This window comes from Perca flavescens, chromosome 2, assembly GCF_004354835.1.
Source record: "Perca flavescens isolate YP-PL-M2 chromosome 2, PFLA_1.0, whole genome shotgun sequence".
In the NCBI taxonomy this organism is placed as follows: domain Eukaryota; kingdom Metazoa; phylum Chordata; class Actinopteri; order Perciformes; family Percidae; genus Perca; species Perca flavescens.
In genome coordinates this window covers 13048738-13072500 of record NC_041332.1, presented here as the reverse complement: position 1 = coordinate 13072500, position 23763 = coordinate 13048738, and the positions used below count along the sequence as shown (strand labels likewise).

Below are 23763 nucleotides of genomic sequence, written 5' to 3'. Positions count from 1 at the left end.
AAGGGGGACCAGAGGGTGTGTGCCAATTATAGGGGTATCACACTTCTCAGCCTCCCTGGTAAAGTCTACTCCAAGGTGCTGGAAAGGAGGGTTCGGCCGATAGTCGAACCTCGGGTTGAGGAGGAACAATGCGGATTCCGCCCTGGTCGTGGAACAACGGACCAGCTCTTCACTCGCAAGGATCCTGGAGGGAGCCTGGGAGTATGCCCAACCGGTCTACATGTGTTTTGTGGATTTGGAGAAGGCGTATGACCGGGTCCCCCGGGAGATACTGTGAGAGGTGCTGCGGGAGTATGGGGTGAGGGGTCTCTACTCAGGGCCATCCAATCTCTGTATGACCAAAGTGAGAGCTGTGTCCGGGTTCTCGGTAGTAAGTCGGACTCGTTTCAGGTGAGGGTTGGCCTCCGCCAGGGCTGCGCTTTGTCACCAATCCTGTTTGTAATATTTATGGACAGGATATCGAGGCGTAGTCGGGGTGGGGAGGGGTTGCAGTTTGGTGGGCTGGGGATCTCATCGCTGCTCTTTGCAGATGATGTGGTCCTGATGGCATCATCGGCCTGTGACCTTCAGCACTCACTGGATCGGTTCGCAACCGAGTGTGAAGCGGTTGGGATGAGGATCAGCACCTCTAAATCGGAGGCCATGGTTCTCAGCAGGAAACCGATGGAATGCCTTCTCCAGGTAGGGAATGAGTCCTTACCCCAAGTGAAGGAGTTCAAGTACCTTGGGGTTTTGTTCGCGAGTGAGGGGACAATGGGGCGGGAGATTGGTCGGAGAATCGGGCGCAGCGGGTGCGGTATTGCATTCAATCTATCGCACCGTTGGACGAAAAGAGAGCTGAGCCAGAAGGCAAAGCTCTCGATCTACCGGTCAGTTTTCGTTCCTACCCTCACCTATGGTCATGAAGGCTGGGTCATGACCGAAAGAACGAGATCCAGGGTACAAGCGGCGAAATGGGTTTCCTCAGGAGGGTGGCTGGCGTCTCCCTTAGAGATAGGGTGAGAAGCTCAGTCATCCGTGAGGAGCTCGGAGTAGAGCCGCTGCTCCTTTGCGTCGAAAGGAGCCAGTTGAGGTGGTTCGGGCATCTGGTAAGGATGCCCCCTGGGCGCCTCCCTAGGGAGGTGTTCCAGGCACGTCCAGCTGGGAGGAGGCCTCGGGGAAGACCTAGGACTAGGTGGAGGGATTATATCTCCAACCTGGCCTGGGAACGCCTCGGGATCCCCCAGTCGGAGCTGGTTAATGTTGCTCGGGAAAGGGAAGTTTGGGGTCCCCTGCTGGAGCTGCTCCCCCCGCGACCCGACACCGGATAAGCGGACGAAGATGGATGGATGGATTATGAATAAATACTTTATTCATATTAAATATATAAGATTATTATTCTTTCTTTTTTTTTTCAAAATGACTAGAAATAGTGGTTCATACTTTGTACAATGATAGTCTGTTGGTAATGTAATAATGTGTGTGTATGTTCTCTAGTTCCATCTGGATCTCCGGTGAATGTGACTGCTGAGGCAGTGAGTTCCACCAGGATCCTGCTCAAATGGTCTGCTCTCCCTCAGGCACAGAAGAATGGAGCCATACTTGGATATAAGGTGTATAAAGCACTCAAACACACACACATAATCCCACCCTGGCATTCTCACTTGACCCCCTCAGCCCATTATCACACCTTCACACACTCTCTCACACACAGAGATCCACAGGCATGCACACAAAAAAAAAACATTATAATCTGAATATGACGTAATAGCCTGTAACTGCTCTAGTTTCTTATTCCTACATTACTACTTTTAAAAGCACCCAGCTGCAGTAAGTACTTCTGGAGGCGTGTGTATAACTGTGAACATGCATATGAAAGAGGCTTTAACGTTTAATATTCTTTCATAAAACAGCAGTTTTTTTTTTTTTTCATGTTGTAGTAGAAACAATAGCTGGATTATTTACACTCTGTCATCCTCTTTTACATGGTATGGGTAAGTGCTTTATTTATTTGAAATAAACATGAACTGTAGTTTAGGCACAAGATAAGGTGATTTGTTGAGTATACATATTGTATATATATAATATTCTGCATTAGTATTGAAGTCCAGAATTGTGGCCCACTTGAAGCTTTGGTGCGTAACTTTTTTATATTAATGAACGTCCGTTACATTCAAGCCATTGCCAAATAAGTTGATACAAAGCTAATTAAGACTATCAGCTCCACACAACTCTCTCTGTATTTCTCAGTATGGCTACGTTCAGAAACTTGTGTTGTCCGGCGACTTTCACACGCAGAAAATCAAGTGAAGATAATGACCTCTTCTGAAGAATCCATCATGGTTTTTTAATCCTCCGTGTCCTCCTTGGCTACTAGCAACTGCGCGGAGGAGGGCTGGTGGGGGTGCGCAATCACGGAAGGCTTGTATCATGTGGATGCGCCGACAGTTTTGTTGTCATCACTTAGAATTCCTCATGGGGGCGACAGAAACTACGCACTATAGCTTTAAGCAACATAGCCTACAATCTATTCACGTCTGCCACATTTGAGCTAATCTTTTTTTTGTATTTCCAAACTAAGTCAGTGAAGTCTGTCTTGCTTGATCCCCCTGATAGTGACATAGTTAACTTACTCTGATGTGCAGGGTCCTAACAAAAAGCTAGATAAGTACTGTTGATGGTGAAGTGCAAGGTGCACTCATTTTTACCTGAGTGCACCACTTACTGGCAGTCACATCTCTCTACACTCCCACGCACACCCTCCAGGGGTTTATTATAATGTATTCCACTTCCTTGTTTGACTTTAAAATAAGTACAAGAAACGTACCAGTTGTCTGCATTTTTGCAATATAGCTTTTCTTGTTCAGTGGCATATATGTTGCACCCATCAGCATCCTTCCAAATCTAACTTGGAGAAAGCACATGCAAACATATTTTGCTAATATAAAACTGGCATTGAGTAGCGCTTAATCACCACCCAAACAAAACATAGCAGAAGAAAGCTTTAAAAAGAAGAACATTTATCCTCAATTGCATGGACACGGTTGTGTTATAAATACATACATCTACTAAAAAAACAGTCTGTGACTGTGTGATATAAACCAGTACCATCCAGTATTTTATAAATGTTGTGCAAAATTCAGGTCATATCATCCACCATGCTCAAAGCACATCACACTCTCCCCATCTGTGTGTGTTTTCTTGAGCCCTCCTGAGGATCACACTGAGCATAATGTATATGCCTACCATGCTAATAAAGGGAAGTGGCTGCCAGCAGTAGTTCTTTAACACCTCATATCCGCTAATAGATGTTAAATAGTTCACCTGCCTCCTACCACACATTCCTCATGACTATTTCTGTTTTTAGACACTTAAGAGCTGACACTTTCCTTCAAAAGGATTTTCAAGTGTGACAGGAGAGAGAAAAAACAACAGTTCTCGACACATTCTTGCCAGTGAAAGAGCACTGTGTTCTAATTTTTTTTTTTTTATGTGGGCACTGGTCTAATTTCAAGTTTCAGACATAAAACAAACATAACAATTAAAAAACGGACACACAAGAACAGATAACAGACACGTAAGATATCAAAAATGTTTGAAACATTCAAAACATCTACAGCTAGATGTGCCGAGCATCCAAGTCATTTTGAATCGCTTTAAATGCGTGCAATGAAACCATCTCTCGAAGATTCAGGTGGTTTTGTAACCGAGGGAGCAGCATACGTAAACGCCCTCTTTCCCAGTTCAGTATAGACTTTAGGGACAGTTAGAAGGAAAAAGTCCTTTGAGCAAAGACAATAACTTCCCGTACTTTTTTAAAGGATGTAGACCTGTAGGTAAGAAGGAAGCAGTACAGAAACAGCCTTATTAATAAGAATATGCCAGTGGTTAGGTCTACGGGTAGACAAGGCCGACCATCCAACCCGAGTGTACAACAAACAATGGTTGGCTTTGAGATGTGTGATAAATCTCAGTGCTCCATCTCAGTGCATTGATTCTGTACCCAGATCAGTATTGATATGGCTTATTTCTCTGTGCCACAGACCATTGTTGTCAAAAACACATCAATGAGCCACACTGTTGCACTGGCTGACATGTTCCTTCATTATGATGCAGTGCTGTGCAGACTGTAAAGCCCTTCGAGGCATATTTGTGATTTTGGGCTATATGAAATAAAATGTACTTGACTATGATGGGCATGGGAACTGCATTTTGAGTGAATTCTGCTCTAGTAAGAGAGGGAGAGAGAGAGAGAAAAAGAGAGAGCGAGAGAGAGAGACATGCACAGAATTTGTTTATTATCTGCAATTATATCATAATATTATATCAGATGTATTTACTCCTTGTTGTTGTTTATTTGTATGTTTGTTTTTATGCTTTGGCAACACAGATGTATTGATTTTATCATGCCAATAAAGCAGACTGAAATTGAGATGTGATATGAATGCATAGAGATAGAGAGAGAGGAGGAGAGAGAAGCTCAGAATATCAGTGGGTCATAGGAAGTCCCCTTGCAGTCTAAACATATAGCAGAATAACTAAGGGCTGGGCCAAGGGAAACATGAGCCAGCCCTAACTATAAGCTTTTTCAAAGTGGAGAATTTTAAGCTTACTCTTAATGTGGGGACGGTGTCTGCCTCCCGAACCAAAACTCGTAACTGGTTCCACAGGAACACAGGAAGTGCGTACATATGCATAGACATATAACGTTTTTGTAGAGCTTTTACACAAAAAACAGCTGCCTGCTGTGGCCAAAAACAAAGCTACAAGAGCAGTGACAGTAAACCAAAACAGTGCCGATGCCGGATGGACACATTAACAGCGAGCAACAATTGCTGTAAAGCTTCGTACAGATGACAACTGACAACTGAGGGGATAATTATTGGGGGGTTCATCACTACTAGCGACACCTTTCACACACAAGTGGTTCAGTGATCTATTGGTAATATTGAATAATAATATAATGTTGATAGTATATTATTGATTATAGCAGTTTTAAAGATTTACATCTGGGGTCGGAAGAAATAGGCTTGGGCCTGAGTGATACAGACAAGTTGCAACAGTCTGAAAGTATTGAGAGAGTTGGTTTTGGTCTTTTCTTTTTATTTGTTCAATTCAATTCAATTCAATTTTATTTATAGTATCAAATCATAGCATAGGTTATCTCGAGACACTTTACAGATAGAGTAGGTCTAGACCACACTCTATAATTTACAAAGCCCCAACAATTCCAACAATTACAGTAATTTCCTCAAGAGCAAGCAGTGCGACAGTGGCGAGGAAAAACTCCCTCTTGGGAAGAAACCTCGGACAGACCCAGGCTCTTGGTAGGCGGTGTCTGACGGGCCGGTTGGGGGTGTGATGAACAGTGGCAGGAAGCAGCATGACATTGCAGGGCACAGCTGAGCTCGGCAGGGAGTGCAGCAGGACCACGGCGACAGCTGGAACCAGGATCTTGGTGCCAACGTTCTCCAAGGAAATACGCTGGGGGAAAAAACATAAGGACTCCGGGGAGTAAACTCCCTAGAAGCTAGGATTAGTAACAAGCATTTCTGGGACGGGATACACACAAATCACAAAAGCATAGAACATCACCAATCCTTTGAAGCCACCAAATCTCAAGAGGAAACAACAGACAAACAGATAGGGGTGTAAGAAAAAATCAATACAGTTGAGTATCGCGATATTTTATTTTGCAATACTGTATCGATTTTCAAAAAGGCAATATTGATTTTTTTTTTTATGTTCAGAAATATTCATGTAAGACAGTGATTCCCGTTTATGTTGTATTTAAAGCCCCTACCGCTAGATGGCTATGCTGAGAAGCACCACTAGTGTCCTTGCCTAACGGTGCCTAGCAGTGCCTGACTTTTTGCTAGAAGCTAACAATGTAGCTATGTCTGAACTTTGGCCTACTTTAGCATATATCACTAAAAACCTGTGAACCACAATCCCAAACAGGCAGATTGATTTTCTGTGTTCTGAATTGTTGCTTCTTTGACTTTTATGAACAACATGTCTTTTTTTAAATATTAGTTTTTCTAAAATTATACTTTAAAAAAATCCCAATACATCGCCTTACGCACAGTATCGAAATATATTGCAATGTATTGAATTGTGACCCATGTATCGTGATACGTATTGTATCGCCAGATTCTTGCCAATACACAGCCCTACAAACAGAGCTCACAGAGTGTAATTTGCAGGATCTAACTCTACATATTTGTTCACTTTTGATCTATATTTGTGGTTACATGTGTGACATGTATGTCTGTTTGTGTGTGTCTGTGTCCAGGTGTTGTACAGCGAGAAGGACTCAGAAGCTCCCCCCAGTGTACAGGTGGTAGAAGGAGAGGGGAGTGTGACGCTGCTCCTCGGGATTCTCCAAAAGTACACTGTGTACGTGCTGCAGGTGCTGGCGTACACACGGATAGGTGACGGCCCACAGAGCAACCCGATACTGCTCAGAACCAAAGAAGATGGTATGTTTCTCTCTTTCTGTTTCGGCCTGATCACTGACCTTTCTGTTCAGCACTTTTGCCTCTCACCTCTGTAGCTGTTTTCATCTCTTCCCACCTGCAGCCAACAGTCCCACTTTACTGATTGTCCACTGGGTTCAGCTTACCCCTCAGACCCCCTCCACAGCACAGACACGGAGAACATGTTGTGTATGTGTGTGTATTTGTGGTAGTGTGTGCCATGTTTGCAGATCTCCTTAGATACGACCATGACAGACTTTTCAGGATGCCAGCAACCCGGTCTGGTCTCTTTCAATATTGAAATACAAGCACACAGGGACACACAAACGAACACACACACACACATACACACGCATCCTCTATCAAACTGTGTCACGTTTGAAAAGTTTTTCTCATTTCAGGATGAAACAAGAACGGGGAAGTCAATTCCCGGCAATGTATAATGAACCTCCATCCTGTCTGTCTGTCTGTCACACACATACTGTACACACACACATGCACGCACACACAGACACGCACATATCACGCTGATATGTATTTGGTGGTGTGGAACATGTACTTTTATCAGGAATGGTGTGAGGTTGAAAGAAAATTACATTTTCTATTTGCCGTCTTTTATAAGTGCCTATTTAAAATGTAAAGACTGTGTGTGTGTGTGTGTGTGTGTGTGTGTGTGTGTGTGTGTGTGTGTGTGTGCGCTAAAAATACATCTGGTACCGTCATACTAACCTACTAGAGAATAAGTGCTTCATGTCAGATACTCTCTTTCTCGTGACAGTACTGAAGGAGTCTTTTTGGGTTTTTTTTGCTGCTGCTTTTTGTATTATTACTGTTTCATTCGGCTGCCAACTCCCTTCTCTATTTTTCTCTCCAGTCCCAGGCCCCCCTGTCAGGATGGTGTTTCCAGAAGTTCGGTTGTCATCAGTTAGGGTGGTTTGGCAGCCACCCACGAACCCCAATGGCATCATATTAGGTACAATAACAAACACAACACACACACACACACACACACACACACACACACACACATTGAGAGATATTTTAGAGCTGCATTTAAATCATAATCCATTTTTTTCATGCTTGTAGTGACATTACATTTATTTTTAATTGCTGAAGGACAGCTTGGCTTATAGAAGAAATGAGCTGGCAGTTTTAAGCACACACACACACACAGAAACACACACTGTGATTGTGTGTGTGTGTGTGTGTGTGTGTGTGTGTGTGTGTGTGTGCATGTGTGTGTGTGTGTGTGTGTGTGTGTGTGTGTGTGTGTGTGTGTGTGTGTGTGTGTGTGTGTGTGTGAAAAAGTCATATATTTGCAGTCCTGTCTGTGTAATGGATGCATGGTTTGAATCTGTACCCAGGAAAAGGGCTATTATAGCTGCTGAAGCAAGACACCTTTCCTAATGCATACATCGCCTCATATATAAACACACTGAGATTAACAGATACCACCTGTTTCTGAAACTGCAAATCAAAGCATGAGGAGTGAATCACAGAGAACCCATTAATGAAGAGCAAGAGAGGTGAAGTAGAGGCGAGAGCAATGTGAGAGCTGCTGAGCTGGAAACAGAGAGAACAGAAGGGAAGAGACAGCAGAGAAGAGATGTAGGGAGGTGAGAGGAGGGACTGGTGTGTGTGTGTGTGTGTGTGTGTGTGTGTGCGTGTGCGTGTGTGTGTTAGTGTTGCACAAGGGGGAGAAAGGAGTAGTATTTGTCCTCTCAGTGGGGGAGTTGAGCAGGACAGTGTGAGTGATGTGTGACTGTATTGTAAGGGGGAGGACATTTAGTGCGACACCACTCTGTGACAGAAGGATGAGTGGGAGGGCAAATCTCTCTCTCTCGACCACAGAGATACACACAAACGTGCAGTCATGCTGTGTCCTTGCTAGGTCCAAGGTGTGTGTGTGTGTGTGTGTGTGTGTGTGTGTGTGTGTGTGTGTGTGTGTGTGTGTGTGTGTGTGTGTGTGTGTGTGTGTGTGTGTGTGGAGACTGTGTATGTGTGTGTTAATGCAGAATAAAATAACTGTAGTGCACCGCTTTCTTTAGTGCTCATGTCTGCCTCATTTCTCCTTCGGTTCTCAACCCATAGGGGACTAACACAGAAGGTGGACAGAGGAGAAACAGGACTACATAAGGTCCACAATCTGATTTGCCACAAGGCGGTGGGGCATTTGTGTTTTACATGACCTCTTGATGAATATATTACAGCCACAGGCTGCATCCCAATTCCATACTTTACACAAATGTTAATGACGTTTTGAGTATGTAGTTTGTTCATACACTAAAGTCACAAACAGAAGTAGTCAAAAAGTCAGTATGCATACTGTTTTGAGTTTGCTGTTGGTGTACACTGTTCCACAATACAGTTGCAGTATGATGCCGTTGCCTCACGTATTGCATCACTACAAAGCTGTGTCCTAAAGAGATGTTTGTATACTATCTGCAATAATAGTATTAATTGTAAAAAAACAACATTTCACGCCGTTCCAACTGTTTATTAGTGTGGCAATTTAATTAGGGATGGATGGATGATTATTTTTATGTATACAAGAAGGACATCATTAAGAAAATATATACACATTAGAACAGTAGCATTAAACACAAGAGTAGATTAATAAAGCAAATAATGTCATCATTATTTTCACTTACTTACAACTAATGCATTCATAATCTCTGCATTTAGTACATCTTCAGGGCCTACTAAACAAAGTCTATAATTGCCATACAAAATTACCCATTAAACACCAAATCAATTAAGATCACAAGAGTGAAAACTCCTTATTTAGACTTACATTGGTTGACTCTTTGTTTAGCATTTAGTCATGGAGGGAGGGGTTCTTTATAACTTCCTCGGGGGTGTCTCAGCGCCTTAGTGGAAAACTACCCAGAGATCTTTGGTATGGTGAAAACGATGTTACAACTAGGCATAGAGGCATGTGATTTAACACTCTACACATTTTGTATGTAATGTAGTGTAGAAATGGAAGAGATGAAAAGAGGGGGCATAGAGTCACAACACATAGCAACCACCTGCAGTTGCTGCATTCTCTGCTCTGCAAGCTTTGAGCTCGTAGTAGTAGTAGTCGTTGTAGTCATTAAACTAAGAAGGTACTATCTAACTGTCAAGCAGACTTAGTAGTAGCATTGCCATTAGTGTGTTTTTTTTCATTAACACAGACAAGGCCAGTGAGCATTGAGCAGCTAAAAGCAAAAAAAAGCTTGTATAAATACACATTTTTAATGCCTTAAGATATGATTTATTCTGTACATGTTGTTTATTTCCAATGCAAAAAGAAGATGGCCTTTCACTTCAGAGATATAGCCTCATGTATCTGATAGCAGCGACGTCCTAATGATATTCAGTACACAACATAATGCTGTGCCCTGACCCAATTGGCAGGAGGATTTTTTATCTAGCCGTTATCCAATAATCTTCCACACACTGCGTTCACATTAATATACAATCAGACTATCTGATGAGATTATCACCCACACAACTAGATTAGGTCCCTCTGAGCAGATTACCATCCTGACAGTCTTACTGTGTGAACCAATCACCTCCGCACACTTGTGTGTTTGTGTGAGTTTGTGGATGTGTGTATTTGGTGTACAATACAATTTTCATATTGAGAGCCTTTGTGAGTGGCCAGTGGCTTGTGGAAAACTTGGTCGAAGATCAGTGGTTTGAGTGTGTGTGTGTATGTGTTGAAGGGTGTTAGTGTTATTACATGGCCTACTGCACATGAGACAGAGAAACGGACACAAGCCGTGTACACCGTGGGTCACAGCCAACGGGACAGATGAGAGGTTGTGTGTTTTTTTTGTGTGTGTGTGTGTGTGTGTGTGTGTGTGTGTGTGTGTGTGTGTGACTTTCAAAGACAGATTTATGACTTTCTGTATGTTTTTAATACTTGGGCTGTGTGGTTCGTGGTATTGTGTGGTAACAGTATGTTTTCAGGCTTTTTTCCTATCTCACATTGTGCTGTCTTTGATTCCTGTGGGCTCTGTGATGTAAAGTAGGCCACAAAAAAACACACAAACACACACACACACACACACACACACACACACACACAGAAACACATTCCCACACAAGACTTCCATACAGATTTCAACTGTCTTCCTCCTCTGTCTGTCTTTTCATTGTTCCCTCAATAGGCTACCAGATCTCCTACTGCTTGGACAGCAGGGACCCTCAGCGATGGACCACAGTGGAGGTGGGCTCCAATGCTCGACAGTTCACCGTCACAGGACTTTCCCCTGAGCATGCGTACGTGTTCCGACTCACTGCTCGCACCGCCGTGGGCTGGGGCGAAGAACAGGAAGCCCTGGTTGTTACCACAGAACGCAGAGGTAAAAGACACACATATACACTTAAGCTTTACATAGAGTGAGAGAAACGGCATTGGGTGGAAGCCCGATCCAAATTTCCTACAATGTGGGACGATAAAGTGAATCTAATAAAAAATAAATATTGGGTACAAGTCCCCACCCTCAGTCAAATCACCTGTATCAAACACTGCTTCCATACATTTACTGTAGTTCATTACATTTAAAGGCCTTGAAAAACTATTTTGGACCTATCAGCTTACTATGAGGGATGTAGTTCTTCATGAACACACAATTTTGATTATTTCACGTGACAGATTTCGTAATTGTGCTCTTCTTACTGTTTCAAAGTTGGTGCGGCTCAGTTGGAAAAAGGTGATGTCACATCCTTCCATGCATCAGTCACAATGTAGCAATATTTGAATCAAAATCTGATGACAGTGTGGGGTTGTTTGCCAACACTGTCAATCAAATTGGATCAAACCACATCCACACAGTCCTAAAGAAGATGATTAAGATTGTGTTTTTGAGAGTTTATCTCTTAATAAATAATACCTGGGGATGTTTTCTTAACTTAAACTTTTATCGTTGCTTATTAAGTCATAAATATTTAATTTTGTAGAGAAATGCTTAAAAGCCTAAATTACCTTTAATAGGCCAACAACACTTTTACATGCAACTGGTATAAATGACTAAAGGTCTAAATGGAACAGAGTCATCATTATATTATTTTTCCTGCTATGTTGATTTAAAATGTCAGCTGTGAAAAAGATCTACATGGATAAACAGTATGTGGTTGATGGGTCACTAATGGGATAGTTTGGGTACAATGAAAAAACTTTACAGAATGCTGCCGTCTGAAGTATGTGTACGCACTGAAGCACAGAAGATAAAAATGTATATTTTTTTAAATATCAGTGTCTCACTGTTCTCTGTTTACACTGAAAGAGGTAGAAACTGTAACAGTATGAGCAATTCTAAAACCGTATTGAATCACACACTAAAGGAACCAGTATAACAAGTGTGTTCATTTTGCTATAAAAATAACTTTTACACATTGCTGGATAATTCAACAAGAATAATGGGTCGTAAGCTTGGAAGCTTTGACTAATGACTAGTTAATCTGCCTTTTTCATGCACCCCCACTTTATATAAGTATCATGTATCTCGTGTGGCATTTGCACCAACGCAATGTAATAAAAAGTAATGAAATTCACTTTCAATTAGAATGATGCATAAGGAAATAAAATGTGTTAAATAAACCAGATTAGTCTTGAAATTCTGTAAATGAGCCCATTCAAAGCGAGAGAGACTTGATTAATGGTATTAATTTGACCTGTGCTTTTCAAAATGTTTGCCATTAGGAACGTCTATTGCAGGAAAAAACTACAATTATTTTGTGGTTATTTTGTCCTCTCTTTTCACATTAACTTCCAAATGGTCAAAGATTATATTTTGTCATTTTCCACAGTAATGTCAGTGCAGGAAAAGTCTGGAAAGGTTAGCTGAAGTTTTAGCATTTTCAAATTTTATGATCTCTGCAGCCCTACTTGATGGTGAGTGTAATGAGTTGTGGTCGATGTGAAGGCCCCACAGAGATAAAATTAGAGCGAAAAGGCAAGCACGGACATCAGGCGTGGAGCTCGAACAGATTATCAGTGCTTCAACAACAAGTAGTTTGTGGTTGGAGATGCAGAATCCCTTGTTACCAGACACTTAATGTTAGCAGAAGATTAAAAAATGTATGACCTTTTCTGTGCGTGGGACATTTTACATACAGAACAAGAAGAAATGACATTTAGAAACTCTAGTGGAGTAAGAGCTGCTTGGCAGTAAATGTAGACATCGAAATCACCTTAATGAGAGTCAAGAGTTTTAAAAACTGCCTTAGGCTCTGTGCTCTGTCAATTAAAAAAGGAGGGGCCGCCTAGCCAAGTTTGATAAATTATCATGAGAAGTCGTAGATATTTAGACCAAAGAAAATTGTGGCTTTCACTCTGTTGATACTTGTTAAGTAAAACCACAAGGATTAAAGCCTTTCACACATAACTGTCTTGCACTGGCTGCTTTCTTATAGCACCATGCTCTGTTGTGGGCGGGTGAAAAATGTTCAGTTAGTAGGTGAGAAAGAGAATGAGACTGACATTGTGTTAAAATGGCAGTAGTTGGTGCTTTGGTAGTTTACCAAAGGAGAGAGCACTGGCCAGAAAACAAGATCTGAGAGCCATAAAGCTTAGATTCTAAACCAAAGTAATTTCTAATGATCAATAGTTCCCTCTTTTAGGGCAGCAAAGATTTTGCTAATACCTCTTCAACATTTCATCTAAATTGAAGCAGTCGCTGGCCTCATCGTAACGTTATAAACTGAAAATAACAGGAGTTTTAACACAGAAACACACTCTGAGTATGACACCCCATGCCTATGGTGAGATGTAGGAGGCTAATCAGAGACAGTAACTCTCCTAAGACAGTTTAGTCTCCAAAAACCTGTAACAGAAGAAAAATATCCTCCAACAAACAGTCAATGGCTAGAAAGGAAGAACAGATTTTTACAGTGACTTGAATTTTAAATAGGTAAAGTTGTGCGTGAGCTGTGCAGTTCTTTTTTTCTTCAATTTAGAAACAAATAAAGATTCAGAGGTCGTCATGCTTTTATCTCATCTTGTCTAGACTCTCTCTCATCCTGCTTCAATAAACTGCTTTCATGTCTCCATCTCTCCAATGGTTACACTGTACACAAATATTAGAAAGGAGGATTTAACTGATCATAATAATAATCAAAATCTGACTAGTATTTCAGAGACTAATCTGCCATCCATTAAGGCTACTGGTGTGTGTTTACCTATGGACTAGGTATGCATGCAGTATTACATTCTGTGAGCAGGGTAATATAACCAGTCAACATGGAGGAAAGGTTTAGGTGCCAGGTGGTGTTAAAGTTTGACCGAGAACTATTCCACCAAAATTAAATATCACTTTAAAAATGAAGTTACAGTGGCTTTGTTGTCTCAGTAGGCTAACGCATGAGTAACTTTGGTCTCAGCCTTTGATATATGTCATCCCTGATCTCTCTCTCCAATTTTCTCTGTCAGCCGGCATCGTGTATGTCTAGTAAAGCATATTAACGTGTGACAGTGGAGTGAATTTTTATGAAAACCTGGAATCCTGATGTCAGATATTCTATTCGGAGCTATCAGCTTGTGTAGTGCATTTTAATTGTATCAGACATCATAACATCTGCAGCATCATTATCAGGGTTTCTTTAGAATAGAATTCAGTGGTTCCCTTTTCCACTTCAGTAGCATAATGGCCCATTCTCACTGTGAGAAAGACAGAATAGCCTAATAGAGATTTCTTTCTGATGATGCAGAAGAGAGCAACTTAATCTCCAGAAAAAGAAAATTGGCTTTTTGAGTGTGTGTGTGTGTGTGTGTGTGTGTGTGTGTGTGTGTGTGTGTGTGTGTGTGTGTGTGTGTGTGTGTGTGTGTGTGTGTGTGTGTGTGTGTGTGTGCGCGCACATGAATGAAAACAACAAGAGAGATTTATCTTTGCTGATGTCTGTCTCCAAGAGGGTGATTACTGATAAGGTAATGGACAACATACTGTACAATAGCATATTTAGCAGAATGTATCCCCCTACAACCATATCTTTTTTCTCCTCTAGTACCAACACTGTCTCTTCTTTCTTCTACACTTCTCTAAATTCTCTTCTACCACACTCCTCTCACTTGCATAGCAGTAAACAGTCCTGTAAGTGCTGTAAGGGCAGCACTTGTTCTGACAGTTATGAGTTTATTATCAGAACATGATCTTAACTCTGGAATGGAACAAGAGAACAGACCGGGAGACACAGATGGTATCAGGGAAACAAAAGAGCGAGAGAATAGTCAAGTCTTGAAGGGAATGAAGAATAGGGCGCGAGGGAAGAAGGGAGTCAAACAGATTTTACTTAAATTACTTGTGATAAGGGTGAATGAGTGTGTGAGCCTGTGTGTGTGTGTGTGTGTGTGTGTGTGTGTGTGTGTGTGTGTGTGTGTGTGTGTGTGTGCGTGCTTGCGTGCGTGCATGCATACGTGTGTGTGCGACTGTGCTTATGCATATGTTTGAGAACACAAGTGCAGATTAATTAAATTTAAGAGAGAATCGATAATGCTTTAATTTTCAGACTTAATCGATAATCTGATGCCTCTGAAATTAAACAGTTATGCCCCCAACCATGTGTTTTTGTGTGTGTGTGTGTGTGTGTGTGTGTGTGTGTGTGTGTGTGCGTGTGCGTGTGTGTGTGTGTGCGCGTGTGCATGTGTGTACACACATCGACTAATCACACAGCTTTTGTACAAAGATACCGAATCCCAGAGTCATCTTTTATCTTCTAATTGAATAGCGAGGACACAGACAAATACGAACACACACCGGCGATCTGTTGAGAAATTGTTTCTTTGATGTTGCAGTGCTTAGATGTCTTGTTTCATTTAAACATATGTATGCATTGCAACAGTCACACTAATGCACATGTGATGTAACTGTATACTGACCTTGTCCTGTGTTACAAGGTATTAGCAGCATATGGTCCATGATAGTCTCAATTTGTCCAGGTGTCAATTTGAACATGTATAGCTACAGATAGCAGGCAAAGTGGAGGAAAACTTAAATTAATGAGTGGAGAAACATATTGAATGCAGATGTTTCTATACAGGGCACTCAACACATTTACATGCAATAAAGTAAGATTTCTTGCCATGTATATGAGATTTCCCCAGCTAGATTTCTACTTTAAAGAACTAATTTAGTCGCCATGTATATGACTAACGATGTCTGTAATGGGCTTTTTACATGTAGGCATATGTGTATGACCTACACTTTAGACAGAGAAAGTATCACCGTATAACTGTGAAAGCAGAGCAGACAAAAAGGACAGATTATCACAGGTAGCAATGTATCCTGTATTCAATACAACTGTATTAAAAGTCTGACTAAAATTTGTAAACTAACTTACAGTACTGTCTACAACTTGTCCTCTCACTGCAGTGTCGGTCCCCAAACACACACACACACACACACACACACACACACACACATATGATATTGCTGAGCACTGAAGCTGATCTGGAGGCTTGTAACACATCTTCAATGGAGATGTGTGGTAGATATTTTGGCTTTTTTTTTTTTTTCTCTTTTTTTTTCATTTATTTTTTGCGTCCAGCACCTTCTTGATTTATGGTAATGTGCAGTGCTCTGTCCTTTAATTTGACTCTTTACGGAGACTCTGTCCATGATGAACAGCAATACACAAAAGAAAAACACATTACTGTGCGTAGTGGTATGTGGTAACACTGTCACACATTGTTAAACTACTAAATGACATGATGTACTGTTCCATCCATCCATCCATCCATCTTCGTCCGCTTATCCGGTGTCGGGTCGCGGGGGGAGCAGCTCCAGCAGGGGACCCCAAACTTCCCTTTCCCGAGCAACATTAACCAGCTCCGACTGGGGGATCCCGAGGCGTTCCCAGGCCAGGTTGGAGATATAATCCCTCCACCTAGTCCTGGGTCTTCCCCGAGGCCTCCTCCCAGCTGGACGTGCCTGGAACACCTCCCTAGGGAGGCGCCCAGGGGGCATCCTTACCAGATGCCCGAACCACCTCAACTGGCTCCTTTCGACGCAAAGGAGCAGCGGCTCTCTCCGAGCTCCTCACGGATGACTGAGCTTCTCACCCTATCTCTAAGGGAGACGCCAGCCACCCTCCTGAGGAAACCCATTTCGCCGCTTGTACCCTGGATCTCGTTCTTTCGGTCATGACCCAGCCTTCATGACCATAGGTGAGGGTAGGAACGAAAACTGACCGGTAGATCGAGAGCTTTGCCTTCTGGCTCAGCTCTCTTTTCGTCACAACGGTGCGATAGATTGAATGCAATACCGCACCCGCTGCGCCGATTCTCCGACCAATCTCCCGCTCCATTGTCCCTCACTCGCGAACAAAACCCCAAGGTACTTGAACTCCTTCACTTGGGGTAAGGACTCATTCCCTACCTGGAGAAGGCATTCCATCGGTTTCCTGCTGAGAACCATGGCCTCCGATTTAGAGGTGCTGATCCTCATCCCAACCGCTTCACACTCGGTTGCGAACCGATCCAGTGAGTGCTGAAGGTCGCAGGCCGATGATGCCATCAGGACCACATCATCTGCAAAGAGCAGCGATGAGATCCCCAGCCCACCAAACTGCAACCCCTCCCCACCCCGACTACGCCTCGATATCCTGTCCATAAATATTACAAACAGGATTGGTGACAAAGCGCAGCCCTGGCGGAGGCCAACCCTCACCTGAAACGAGTCCGACTTACTACCGAGAACCCGGACACAGCTCTCACTTTGGTCATACAGAGATTGGATGGCCCTGAGTAGAGACCCCCTCACCCCATACTCCCCAGCACCTCCCACAGTATCTCCCGGGGACCCGGTCATACGCCTTCTCCAAATCCACAAAACACATGTAGACCGGTTGGGCATACTCCCAGGCTCCCTCCAGGATCCTTGCGAGAGTGAAGAGCTGGTCCGTTGTTCCACGACCAGGACGGAATCCGCATTGTTCCTCCTCAACCCGAGGTTCGACTATCGGCCGAACCCTCCTTTCCAGCACCTTGGAGTAGACTTTACCAGGGAGGCTGAGAAGTGTGATACCCCTATAATTGGCACACACCCTCTGGTCCCCTTTTAAAAAGAGGAACCACCACCCCAGTCTGCCACTCCTTTGGCACCGTCCCAGACTTCCACGCAATGTTGAAGAGGCGTGTCAACCAGGACAACCCCTCCACACCCAGAGCCTTGAGCATTTCTGGACGGATCTCATCAATCCCGGGGCTTTGCCACTGTGTAGTTGTTTGACTACATCAGTGACTTCCGCCTGGGAAATCGACGACAATCCCCGTTATCCTCCAGCTCTGCCTCTAACATAGAGGGCGATTAGTCGGATTCAGGAGTTCCTCAAAGTGCTCCCTCCACCGCCCTATTACCTCCTCAGTGGAGGTCAACAGTGTCCCATCCTTACTGTACACAGCTTGGATGGTTCCCCGCCCCCCTCCTGAGGTGGCGAACAGTTTTCCAGAAACACTTTGGTGCCGACCGAAAGTCCTTCTCCATGTCTTCTCCAAACTTCTCCCACACCCGCTGCTTTGCCTCTTTCACGGCAGAGGCTGCAGCCCTTCGGGCCCTTCGGTACCCTGCAACTGCCTCCGGAGTCCTCCGAGATAACATATCCCGGAAGGACTCCTTCTTCAGTCGGACGGCTTCCTGACCACTGGTGTCCACCACGGTGTTCGTGGGTTACCGCCCCTTGAGGCACCTAAGATCCTAAGACCACAGCTCCTCGCCGCAGCTTCAGCAATGGAAACTTTGAACATTGTCCACTCGGGTTCAATGCCCCCAGCCTCCACAGGGATGCACGAAAAGCTCCGCCCGGAGGTGTGAGTTGAAAGTCTGTCGGACAGGGGCCTCCTCCAGACGTTCCCAATTTACCCGCACTACACGTTTGGGCTTACCAGGTCTGTCCAGAGTCTTCCCCACCCCCTGACCCAACTCACCACCAGATGGTGATCGGTTGACAGCTCTGCCCCTCTCTTCACCCGAGTGTCCAAAACATACGGCCTCAGATCAGATGAAACGATTATGAAATCGATCATTGACCTTCGGCCTAGGGTGCTCTGGTACCAGGTACACTTATGAGCATCCCTATGTTCGAACATGGTGTTCGTTATAGACAATCCATGACTAGCACAGAAGTCCAACAACAAACAACCACTCTGGTTTAGATCAGGGAGGCCGTTCCTCCCAATCACGCCTTTCCAGGTGTCTCCATCATTGCCCACGTGTGCGTTGAAGTCCCCCAGCAGAACAATGGAGTCCCCCACTGGAGCCCCATGCAGGACTCCAGTCAAGGTCTCCAAGAAGGCCGAATACTCCGAACTCCTGTTTGGTGCATATGCACAAACAACAGTCAGAGTTTCCCCCCACAACCCGCAGGCGTGGGAGGCGACCCTCTCGTCCACGGGGTAAACTCCAACACAGCGGCGCTCAGCCGGGGCTTGTGAGTATCCCCACACCCGCCCCGGGCCTCACACCCTGGGCAACTCCGGAGAAGAAAAGAGTCCAACCCCTATCCAGGAGTATGGTTCCAGAACCGAGACTGTGCGAGAGGTAAGCCCCACCAGATCTAACCGGTAGCGCTCCACCTCCCGCACCAGTTCCGCTCCTTCCCCACAGAGAGGTGACGTTCCACGCCCCCAGAGCCAGCGCCTGCCGCCCGGGTCTGGTCCGCCGAGGCCCCTGACCTTCACTGCCACCCATGTGGCATCGCACCCGACCCCAACGGTTCCTCCCACAGGTGGTGGGCCCATGGGCTGGAGAGATGGGAGCCACGTAGCTTGTTCGGGCTGTGCCCGGCCGGGCTCCGTGGCAAACCCGCCACCAGGCGCTCGCCCGACGAGCCCGCCGCCTGGGCCTGGCTCCAGACGGGGCCCCGGCTTCCTCCGGGCAGGGTCACTCCATCTCTACCTTGCTTCTTCATTGGGGTTTTTGAACCATTCTTTGTCTGGCCCCTCACCTGAGACCACTTTGCCTTGGGAGACCCTACCAGGAGCACAAAGCTCCAGACAACACAGCCCTCAGGTTCACAGAGACACACAAACCTCTCCACCACGATAAGGTGATGGTTCACGGAGAAGATGATGTACTGTTTGTATGAATAAATGTCTAGAATGTATCAACCAGTGTTTTTTTTACCAAATTGCTCTAGACAGTTTCATTTGTTGCTCTCTCCTGCTTCCACTTTAATTCCAGTTTCTATCCTTTTTCCACCTTCACTCTTTCTTCCCCTTTCATCTCTCCTCTGCCTAATTCCCCATTTTCACCACATCCACAGAGCGTCCCCAGCCACCCAGGAAGTTGGCTGTTCCTCAGGACGGGGTTGAATCTCGCCATCTCCGCCTCCACTGGGTGACGGGTGGGACAGGGTCCTCCCCACTGAGGTACTTCACTCTGCAGGTCAAAGAGCTGCCCAGCGGGGACTGGAACACGCACACCGCTGACATCCCACACAACGTGACCACCTGGACCATTGACAGGTACACATGTGGACATATGTACAGTCACATACACACACATACAGTATCTGCTTGTGGGTTGTAGTGATTGTCTAATCATAGCTTAGTTAGCAGTACTGGCTAACTAGCTTACTACCTACTGTAATAACCCATGAAGCCTTTCATAATTTGGGTTACAGGTTACATTATAAAAAGCTCCGTTCACAACAGCACATCCTCTGTGTAGCATTTCCTCACTTTGTGGAAGCCGGACCTGATAGACCTGCTCTTTATTGGATTTTGGGAAGTTTACTTGGGCTGCCCCCTCTTAGTCGTTTAGTCGACTTATCAGTCCTTTTGGTCTTAGTCGGCTGAGATTTCTTTAGCCGATTAGTCATTTTTAATGCTTTTTCATGTTGATTGATTTATTTCCAAGAAACTTGTAAACACAAGATTTATAATGGTGCTTATTTTTATTTATTTTTTAAATATAGTTTTTATTGGTAACAACGTTAGTACAAGTTAAAAGTCTGGACAAATCAATTCAATTTAAAAAAAATTTTCCACACACATTTTCCCATTGATCCATCCACCTATAGTGGTGCTTTTGCATGATTCTTTGTGGAGAAAATCACTTTTACAGATGTTAAATGGACTGCATTTACAGTATATTCACTTTTCTTGTCTTACTGACCCCTGAAAGCGCACTAATCTGTTGATTAAATCAACTAATCAATTGGTCAACTAAATCACATGAGTGTTAGTCGACTAAGAATTTCTTTAGTCGAGAACAGCCCTAAAGTTTATAACCCATGCAGCAACTCTAGCGAGGTTACCTGAGATATTTGCTGCATTCTTGTGGTGTTGGAATGATCGGAAACATTTGTTCCCTGAAAATTCATGTGAATGCCGCCTCAAGTCGGAACAAAAAGGATCGGAAAAAACATATTTCAACTCAAGCGATTTCACCAACTGATGGAGCTAATATTAGCATCATTGACTATCTAGCTACAGCCCATTAAATCTGCAGCGAATTTTCAGCCGACAGAATCAGTGGTCGTCGGTTGTCCACCGCTGTCTGAAATCAAGGATTCATTGTTTTAAAAAATTACAAAATGCCACCGTGTAAACTGATATGTGCCATGCATGAACGGAAAGCTTGACAGACATAGCAACAGTATCTAAGAAGGTGCAGGGGTTACCTAATAGGCCTAAGTAGGCCGTCTTAAGCATCTTTGAAAAAAACAGGAATGAGAATTCCACATTACTGTTTTTTGCTTTCTTACAGAGCCCTAACATGGGTTTTTTTTTTTTTTTTGGCATGACGTGCTAGTCATTAAAAATCTTATAATGGTTATGCATCCTTGGGGAGAAGAAGAGTGGACATAGAAAAGGGGGATGCTGTAAATTCTCAATGCAAACAACAGAGAATAAGAACACAGAAGGGAAAGTTTTATTTATTTAGCACATGAAGTACCAAAAAGGTTTGTGGAACAAATAAAAAGGAACACCGGGGAGAGCAGAGTAATCATAATCCCAGCAGAAACTAAAGGATCTCAGTCACCTAATCACACAGGCGCAGCAGGAAGTGCTCTTTGTCTTTTTTTCTTCATACCTTTTTCCCACTCTGCCTTCATGCTTTCAGGTTTGTGTGTGCCGTAGTTTCTCTCTACAACCGTTTTTTTTCTTCCATTTCTGTCATCCCTCATGTTGTCACCACCTCTTTCCCTCCCTTCCTCCCTGAATCCATCTATCAACAGCTAATGCTTTCAAAAACCATAAAGCATGTATTTTTTCCTTCATTCACATGCACTCATCAGTGTCTTTCTTTTCCATCCCTCTTTCTTTATCCCTCCATCATCTTCTCCCTGTTGAGACTGTCATTATGGCAGCAGGTAATGGTGGTCAGACTCGAAAGCCTGAGTGGCAGAACCATGATGAGGCTTTACTTGTGTATCCTTTGTGTTCCTCGCGTGTCTTTCGCTTCGTGAACGTTTGAGTGTGCTTTTTGCGAGCTATCACAGAGCTATTTGAGATGCTGAAGAGTGTTCTCTCAGTGTGTCTGCGTCAGCCTGTTTCAACCTGCCGCAGGGAGAGTCTGTGTGACACGATGGTGGTGTTGCTGTTGTTGTTTTGATGCCATTTTCGAGCTCATTCTATCACTGAATATTCTCAATACAGCGCCGCATGGAGGAATTAGCTTACATCTCCAAACACTCACACTCGTACTTGTTATCCACCCTTAATTGTTGTTTTCCACCGAGACATCTTTGGAACCAGAACATCGAAGTCCCAAGGCTGATGCAAACATAGACACACACGTACAGTATACACACACTTTCAAACACTGTCCTTAACATCGTCCCAGTGCTGTTGATACCTCACCCTCTTTTAACTTGGTGTCTTTGATGTCCTTTTCCTACGATACCCACCACCCCAAAGAGCCTTTTCTTGTCCCTATTGGGCCTAGCTCATTATTATACATGAGGACACTTGAGCAGTTCTCAAGGGAAGGAAACTTCTTGTTACAAATGATTACATTGCTCCTGTTAGCTCTTGTTAATAATTAGGTTAGACCAATATGAATTGGGGGAAGTGACTGTTTTGCCACAGACTGTCGTTTTTAAGATAATTTTTTTGGGCACGCTTAGGCCTTTATTTTCACAGGACAGACGAAGACATGAAAGGGGAAAGAGATAGGGAATGACATGCAGCAAAGGGCCGCAGGCCGGAGTCGAACCTGCGGCTGTTGCGTCAAGGAGCAAACCTCCACATACATGCGCCTGCTCTACCAACCAAGCCAACCCGGCCACAGACTGTCCTTTTTAAATTTCCCATGGTGTGCAGGAGCGGGTACATTAAATTATTAGCATGCTAACACCCTATGGACTTTTCCCTTACAATGGGTGCCTGTTCTTTCAAGCTGTTTGTAAGTGGCTCTAGAGTAAAGTGTGTTTTCAAAATGACTGATGTAAATTGATATTCTGTGCTTATTAATGCATTCACCTTGCACAGAGGAAAAATGCAGATAAGATGTTGTGGTAGTATGGCAGTAGAGATACTTTGGCAGGGGAGACAATTAGGAAAGGTGTAAGATGATTATTATTCAAGACCATGTCTGCTCTTCAAGGGCCACTGAAAGAGCAAAAATATGTCTGTGAGAGGGGGGTTGGTGGAGGTGATGGTTTTGGAGGAAGCTATTCCCTGAGTTAGTAAAGATAACCACTGGAGTGTTTGACCACTTGTGGCGCAATAGAGCAATGTTTTGATGTACGGGGGATTGTATTGTTAGCATCTTGCATTTATGCACCTGCAGTTTTGTGGTAAGAGTAGAAGAAAACCACAAGCTGATGTAAACAATGAAATAGGAGACTTTTTTATGTGTTTTAAAGTTTTACAGATGCATTTACACAATGCTCCTTAATGAGAAACCTTAAGTGGAATCAAAAATCAGTGTTTTCAATGAAACTTTCACCAAGTACTTCAAAGCCTTGGCATTTTCTGTGATAGTCGACTATTCGACAATTTGATCTTAGGAGCCTGATTCAATGAATGTCTGATTTTACATAGAATTGCTTAGTTTCTCCCAACAAATCATGATATATACCATGTAGCGCTAGCAGAATGCTACATCTTTTTTTAATTTATGAATGATTCTCAGAAATCAGCAGGAGGGAGCTTAAAGACAGCTGTTTGTGGCTTGCAGCTCCCTCACTTGTTGACTGTCCCTTCACTTCCTTGTCATTTCCCTTTTGTCTGTGGATTGCTACTGTACAATGGGGGGGAATATGGAATTAGGGATGAAAGTTTTATTTACAACCGTGAAAAGCAAGCAGGCTAAGAAACCAAACTTATTGACGAGTTGTCAGTCAGTCCACTCCGTTTCAGTATGGACAC

General features: G+C 43.7%; 1 protein-coding gene across 3 annotated transcripts in view; it reads left to right on the top strand.

The window, feature by feature from the left end:
• The window catches only part of sdk1a (sidekick cell adhesion molecule 1a), a 252184-nt gene that overhangs the window by 210556 nt on the left and 17865 nt on the right, over window positions 1–23763 (top strand). For all 3 annotated transcript variants that reach the window (XM_028594450.1, XM_028594442.1, XM_028594455.1), the window contains 5 exons: window positions 1477–1592; window positions 6275–6461; window positions 7333–7431; window positions 10619–10813; window positions 19707–19908. In XM_028594450.1, coding sequence (XP_028450251.1) covers window positions 1477–1592; window positions 6275–6461; window positions 7333–7431; window positions 10619–10813; window positions 19707–19908 — 799 coding nt within the window. The remainder of the gene's footprint in view (window positions 1–1476; window positions 1593–6274; window positions 6462–7332; window positions 7432–10618; window positions 10814–19706; window positions 19909–23763) is intronic.